The sequence below is a fragment of the Panicum virgatum genome, chromosome 2N (genome assembly GCF_016808335.1).
Source record: "Panicum virgatum strain AP13 chromosome 2N, P.virgatum_v5, whole genome shotgun sequence".
NCBI classification, from domain to species: domain Eukaryota; kingdom Viridiplantae; phylum Streptophyta; class Magnoliopsida; order Poales; family Poaceae; genus Panicum; species Panicum virgatum.
The window spans coordinates 4759548-4766413 of NC_053146.1; the positions used below are offsets into that span (position 1 = coordinate 4759548).

The following is a 6866-nucleotide window of genomic DNA, read 5'->3' on the forward strand; positions in this document are numbered from 1 at the left end:
TAAAACTGTAAAATGTGAAACCGAAAATATATTTCTGTAAAAAAAATTTTAAAAAAAATAAAAATAAAAAAGCCGCCCCAAACAAAAAGGAAGGTACTACCAGTCAGTTGGGCCTTCACCAAATCTCACAGCCTGGCCACCTGTTGGATCCCCCCTCCCCCACATCAGCGCTGACACCGATTGCGCAATGATAGCTGAATATCGAGAATTAAGATGCGGGATCCGAATTTTGGAGTATCCGTGCTAGAGCCTATTTGCCAGGGCTCCGGTTCCTCTAAAAACAGCTTCAGTCTGGCTTCTCTAATGGAACGACTTCTCTAATAGAGTTGGAACCATTTTGAAAAATGTTTGACAAAATAGCTACTAGTATTGGTGTCTACTCACGGAGCCGTTTGGAGCCACATTTCGTGCTCCACCTCTCCAATGGAAGTCGGAAGGGGCTCCAAGCGCGGCTTGAGCTCCAAAATGAACCATTTGGCAGGGCTCCAATTGGAGCCAGTTTTGAAGCCGGTTTTGGAGCTCTACCAAACAGGTATCATCATTCTCATCTCATTCATCAATCATCATTCTCATCTCATTCATCAATTCGCTGAATGGTGTTGGTGTGTATGGTTTAGGCCCATCTAGATGCCCATGTAAAGGCTACTATATTACACACCCTCTAGGATTTGGAGGAATACAATGAAATTAATTCCCAAATATGGTATCTAGCCTTCTCTTCCCTCTCCCTCCCTACCTCTAGCCGCTGCCACCGGCCCCACCCGCCACCGCCGCCACTCTCCTCCTTCCCTCCCCTCTCCTCTGCACTCGGCGGCCCCTCCTCCTCTGTCCCGCATGCCTGGCCCGCCGCCCCCTGGGCACCCGCCGCCGCCGCCCTCACCGCCGTGGTGCCTCTCCCCGACCCCCCACCCGCTGCCGGCCCTGGAGGCGCCAGATCCGCCCGCCCTGGGCGCGGATCCGGGCGCGGGCCTGGTGAGCGCCGCCGCCGCCGATCCCGCTGCCCTGGGCGCGAATCCGGCTGCCCTAGGTGCCGGGGGCGCGGGCACGGGAGCATCAGCCGCCGCCGCCGCCACAGCCACGGGCGCGGGCGCGGTGGGCGCGGCCTTCGCCCCTCCTCCTCCCTGGCGCGGGCTGGGTATGCACCCCATGGACGCGCCGTTCGCCGCCGCCGCCTTCCGCGGGACGCCGCCCCCCCGTCACCGGAGCTGCTTCGGCCGACGTTGCTCTCGTCGCAGCCCTCCTCACCGCAAAGTCTGAGGCTGCGGCAGCTCAGGAGCGGGTCCGCGCGGCTGCCATCGCCTGGGAGTGCGAGCGCTCCGCGGCCGACGCCCTTGCTCGCCGGGTCGCCGAAGCGGAGCACTACATTCTCCTCTCATCCGGCCAGCAGCTCATCGCCCCCTTCGCTGAGCACGCCGCCTCTTGTTCCCACTAGGCTCCGCCCTCGGGTTCTCGACCCCGGCTCGACCCGACCGACCCCATGGTCGCCCAGCTTCACCTGCAGGCCGCCGGTGTCCAGAACATCAAGGCCCTGGTGTAAGGATCACCGGAGTGTCTGACCCTAGAGGGGGAGGGGGTGAATAGGGTCGCTAATCGCTTTCTATCCTAGGGCTCAATCTATTTGCATGAGATAAACCTAATACGTCCTACACATGCTAGTTATGACTAAGGTTTATCTATGCTACTCTCTACTTACCCCAAAAAGACTTGCAACCTATAGCCAATCCTAATCAAACTAACTAGGAAAGTAAAGGCACGCAAGATAGAGTAAATGCGGAAACGTAATACGGTAAGTAAAGAGGTAAGGGAGAGAATATGCAAACTCCCATGAAGACACCAAGACACACGATTTAACGTGGTTCAGTTAGGACACCAAGTCCCTCCCTACGTCCACGGCCACTTGTCCAACACGAACAAGTGTGATGCCAAGTTTCTTCGCTTGATCACCGTCTTGTGTTCGCCACCAAGGCTCCCGACAAGCAAAGGCTAAGTGACCCCAAGTCACCAAGACAAGGCCACCGCCACCGTCTCTCTCGAAGCATCACCAACGGCACTGTCTTCACTATTGGAGCTTCTCACCAAGAGGGGTCTCCTTCCCCGCACAAAGTGTCGTTGCCGCTCCACACCAAGTCGGAGGGTCACACGACGAGTACACAAGATGCTTGCCTTAGCAAGACTTCTCTCAAGGGAGCTCTCGCAAGAACTAATCCCTATTACAAGCACTAAGCACTCTCACAAGTGTGCTTTAAGCCTATATGATGTACAATGAAGCTCTATGGTGGTCGGAGGTGTTCTTCAACTCTTTTATACTTTCATAGTCTCCAGCAACCTCAAAAGACTCGGCCTTGGGGGTATATATAGGCAGCACAAGCAAATATAGCCGTTGGAGAAAAGCTTCCAGAAAAACACTTAACGCCGGTTAATCCGACGTACCTCCAAAAGCCATCGTCGGTTCAACCGGTGATACTAAACTGCCTGCCTCAAAACTAGCCGTTATGTGTACGGGCAATCAACCAATGCTACGTCGGTTTAACCGGTGAGTGTAGTTGTTCTGAAAACAACTCTCTGGACAACTGCACCGACGTTCACCAATATCCTATCGCCGGTTCATCCGGTGTATAGACTTTGCCTCAGCTTCTGGGTCCAATGCACCGACGTATTCAACTTCCCTAGCGTCGGTTCAACCGGTGAAACCAGAATTCCTGGTGTGCTCCAAGTCAATGCACCGACGTATGTAATTTTCTCAGCGTCGGTTTAACCGGTGATACCAAAGTATCTCTGTCTTGATTTCATTGACTTGGATTTCTTCACGGTCTCTTCAATTCTTGGTCCTTGGGACCGAAGAGGTTTCAGGGCGCTGCCCTGAGACCCGCGAGGGGCGGAACCACCGTAGGGGCGGCCCTTCGGGCCTAGCTATGCCTATCTTCTCTTTGTCATCACTTGAACCTAAAAGCCTGAGAATGGTCATCTTAACAATCATATTAGTCCAAGTGTTGTGTTGTCTATATCAATCACCAAAACATTATATTGAAATATGGCATGAGAGGCCATTTTCGCTATACCTGGTCTCCGTCCTCCCCGACCCTACGTCCTCCTCCTACAAGCGCTGGCGGGACCAGGCCCTCCTCGCCCTCCGCCGCTATGCCCTCGACGAGCACATACTCCTCGACACACCAGTCGGGGCGCGGGACGTGGTGTGGCTGTGCCTCGACAGCGTCGCCCTGTCCTGGATCTTTGGGACCATCTCCCTAGATCTATAGGACATCGTCAGGACTCACGGCGGCACCGCGTGACAGGCCTGGCTGGCGCTCGAGGGGCAGTTCCTCGGCAACGCCGAGTTCTGCTCTCTCCAGCTCGACGCCACCTTCCGCACCTTCGAGCCGGGGGCCCTCTCCGTTGGTGAGTTCTGCAGGAGAATGAAGGGCATGGCCGATGCTCTTCATGACCTCGGGTGCTCAGTGTCCGACCGGGTCTTGGTGCTCAACGTCCTGCGGGATCTCAGCTCCACCTACGACCACCTGCGGACATGGATCACCCGCCAGAGGCTCTTCCCCTCCTTCCTGCAGGTCCGGGACAACCTTATTCTCGAGGAGATCACCAGGGGTCCCGCGATCGGCTCGTCATCGTCCTCCTCCACCGTGCTTGTGGTTGCTCCACCGGCCTCCTCCGCCTCGCCAGCCACCTCCCTCCTTGGTGCTCCTCTCACCGGGCAGACCGGGGGTCGGGGGGGGGGGCATGCTGGACATCGCCGGCGGGGGGACGTGGTGGTGGTGGTACTGTTGGCCCTGCTTCTAGTGCTGCTAGTACCGGTGGTGGCTCTGGTAGAGGCCCAGCTCCCGCTCCTGCCCTTGCCTCTGGAGGTACGCCCTGACCATCCTTCAGCAACCCATGGTCAGGGCGCATCTCGATGTGGCCGTTCCAGGGTCGGGAGGGCTCTCGCCTACAGCAGCCGACGGCCATGTTCTCCGGTGCTGCTCCCCTATTCATGCCGTCCTGGATTCCACCCGCTCAGCCTAGCCAGCCATCCACCTGGCCTAAAGGGTGGGACCAGGCCGCACTGGCGCAGTCATTCAGCACCATGGGGCTGACACCGCCGGTCAGCAGCGAGTGGATCGCCGACTCGGGTGCCTCCTTCCACACCACCCCAGATGCCGGTATCCTCTCTTCTGTCCGACCCCCACGTCCCTCTTGTCCTTCTTCCATCATGGTTGGCGATGAGTCCTATCTTTCTATCACCGCCGTGGGTTCTGCTACTGGTTCTTTCCACCTTCCTAATGTTCTTGTTGCTCCTCAGATGATTCATAATATTCTTTCCATTCGCCAGTTTACTGCTGACAATTCTTGTTCCATCAAATTTGACTCCTCTGGTCTTACTGTGAAGGATTCGGCTTCTCGGCGTCCGCTCCTCCGATGTGACAGCTCGGGGCCTCTTTACACCCTTCGTCTTCCTGCTTCCGCTGCTTCGCCTTCAATTTCCTCTTTGCATGCTGCCTTTGTCATGACGCCGTCTTCCACCACCTGGCACCGCCGGCTTGGTCACCCCGACCATGATATTTTGGCTAGGCTTAGTCGTAGTACTGATGTTTCTTGTACTAGGGCTCCTGCTGAGCACATTTGTCATGCGTGCCAGCTTGGTCATCATGTTAGATTTCCTTTTTCTTCTTCTTCTTCTTCTTCGCATGCGACACATGCTTTTGATCTTGTTCACTGTGACCTGTGGACTTCTCCTGTACCCAGCATTTCTGGTTATAAATACTATCTGGTGGTGGTTGATGATTTCTCTCATTACTCTTGGACTTTTCTTTTGCACGCCAAGTCTGAGACCTTTCCCACCCTCCTCCACTTCTTTGCCTAGGTGTCAACTCAGTTCGGCCTCACCAATAAGGCCGTCCAGTGTGACAACGGGCGTGAGTTCGACAACTCCACCTCCCGTTCTTTCTTCCTCTCTCGGGGTGTTCAGCTGCGCATGTCTTGTCTATATACCTCTCCTCAGAATGGCAAGGCTGAGCGGATGATTCCCACGACGAATGACGTCATGCACACCCTTCTAATCCAGGCATCTCTGCCTCCCCGCTTCTGGGCTGAGAGTCTCCACACTGCCACCTACTTGCTCAACCGCCTTCCATCCACAGCTTCTCCTGCTCCCACTCCTCACCACGCTCTTTTCGGTACCCCTCCCAGCTATGACCACCTTCGTGTCTTCGGATGTGCATGTTGTCCTAACATCTCCGCCACTGTTCCTCACAAGTTGGCACCCTGCTCGACTCGTTATGTGTTTCTTGGTTACTCCCCTGATCACAAGGGGTACCGATGCTTTGACCTCTCCTCTCGCCGGGTCCTTATCTCCCGACACGTTGTGTTTGACGAGTCGGATTTTCCCTACTCCACCTCCTCTACACCTTCACCTGATCCCGAGTTGGAGTCTTTGTTTTTGTCTGACCCAGTGGTTCAGCCACCGTTGTCTGTCTGTCCTTTTCCTACAGGTCTTCCCAGTACACCGGCACCATCTCCGGTGATACCTGCTGTGCCTCGCGAGGCCCCGATACCTTCTGTCGCGCCACGCGTGGCCCCGGTGTCTCCTGTCGCGCCACGCGCAACCCCGGTGTCTGCTACTGCACCACGCGCGGCCCTGGTGTCTCCTCCTGCACCTGCATGCTACGCTCAGCCGGTGTAGGTGTACCAACATCGTTCGGTGCCGGCATCGGCGCCGCCTCCGGCTCCGGAGGCTCCAGCGTCGCCGCCGCCTCCTCCACCGGTGCCGTCGCCGCCGCCACCTCCACCGTCTCGCTCTTGTGTGAAGCCGGAGGTGTACCACCCGCCCGTCATCCATCAGGACCCTGGTCATATTCATCCCATGGTGACTCGGCGGATGGCTTCTCAGTCCACGACTCTCCCCGCCACTTAGGAGAGCCGCAGATCTCTCCGGTACCCTCCTCTGTCCGCGACGCCCTGGCGGATCCTCACTGGCGTCGCGCGATGGAAGAGGAGTACGCCGCTCTGCTTGCCAACTAGACGTAGGACCTCGTGCCGCGTCCGTCTGGTTACAATGTGGTCATTGGCAAGTGGATCTGGACGCATAAGCGTTGGGCTGATGGCACACTGGATCGCTACAAGGCTCGCTGGGTTCTCCGAGGTTTCACCCAGTGGCCTGGTGTGGACTATGATGAGACCTTCAGTCCAGTGGTGAAGCCTGCTACAGTGCACACGGTCCTCTCACTCGCTCTCTCTCGCTCTTGGCCTGTGCACCAGCTGGATGTGAAGAATGCATTTCTTCATGGCACTCTATCAGAGACAGTCTATTGTTCTCAGCCAGCGGGATTTGTGGACTCCAGTCTTCCGGACATGGTCTGCCGGCTCAACAAGTCTCTCTATGGTCTGAAGTAGGCTCCTCAGGCTTGGTATTCTCAGTTCGCTATGTTCTTGCTAACATTGGAGTTCACCGAGGCCAAATCTGACACTTCTCTGTTCATCTACCACCGTGGGGGTGAGACAGCCTACCTGCTGCTCTATGTCGATGACATTGTGCTCACAGCCTCCAGTCAACAGCTGCTTCAGCGCATCATCTCCTCTCTCCAGTCGGAGTTTGCAATGAAGAATCTTGGTCAGCTCCATCACTTCTTGGGTGTTACTGTTGAGCCTCGCCCGTCTAGCCTTCTCCTTCACCAGCGGCAGTATGCACTTGATATTCTGGAGCGGACTGGGATGACTGATAGCAAGCCATGCTCCACTCTTATCGACACTCAGGTGAAGCTGTCTGCTGCTCTGGATGATCCCGTGGCTGATCCTACTACCTACCAGAGTCTTGCTGGAGCCTTGCAGTACCTCACTTTCACCAGGCCGGATCTCACATATGTCGTTTAGCAGATCTG

At 56.2% G+C, this 6866-nt stretch overlaps 1 protein-coding gene across 1 annotated transcript; it reads left to right on the forward strand.

Moving 5' to 3' along the window:
* Positions 1 to 834: 834 nt before the first annotated feature.
* On the forward strand, positions 835 to 1432 carry LOC120662281 (tropomyosin-1, isoforms 33/34-like). Its single transcript, XM_039941463.1, has 2 exons — positions 835 to 1135; positions 1236 to 1432. The coding sequence occupies exons 1-2, from the start codon at positions 835 to 837 to the stop codon at positions 1430 to 1432; spliced, it is 498 nt and encodes a 165-aa protein (XP_039797397.1).
* The last annotated feature ends 5434 nt before the right edge of the window (positions 1433 to 6866 follow it).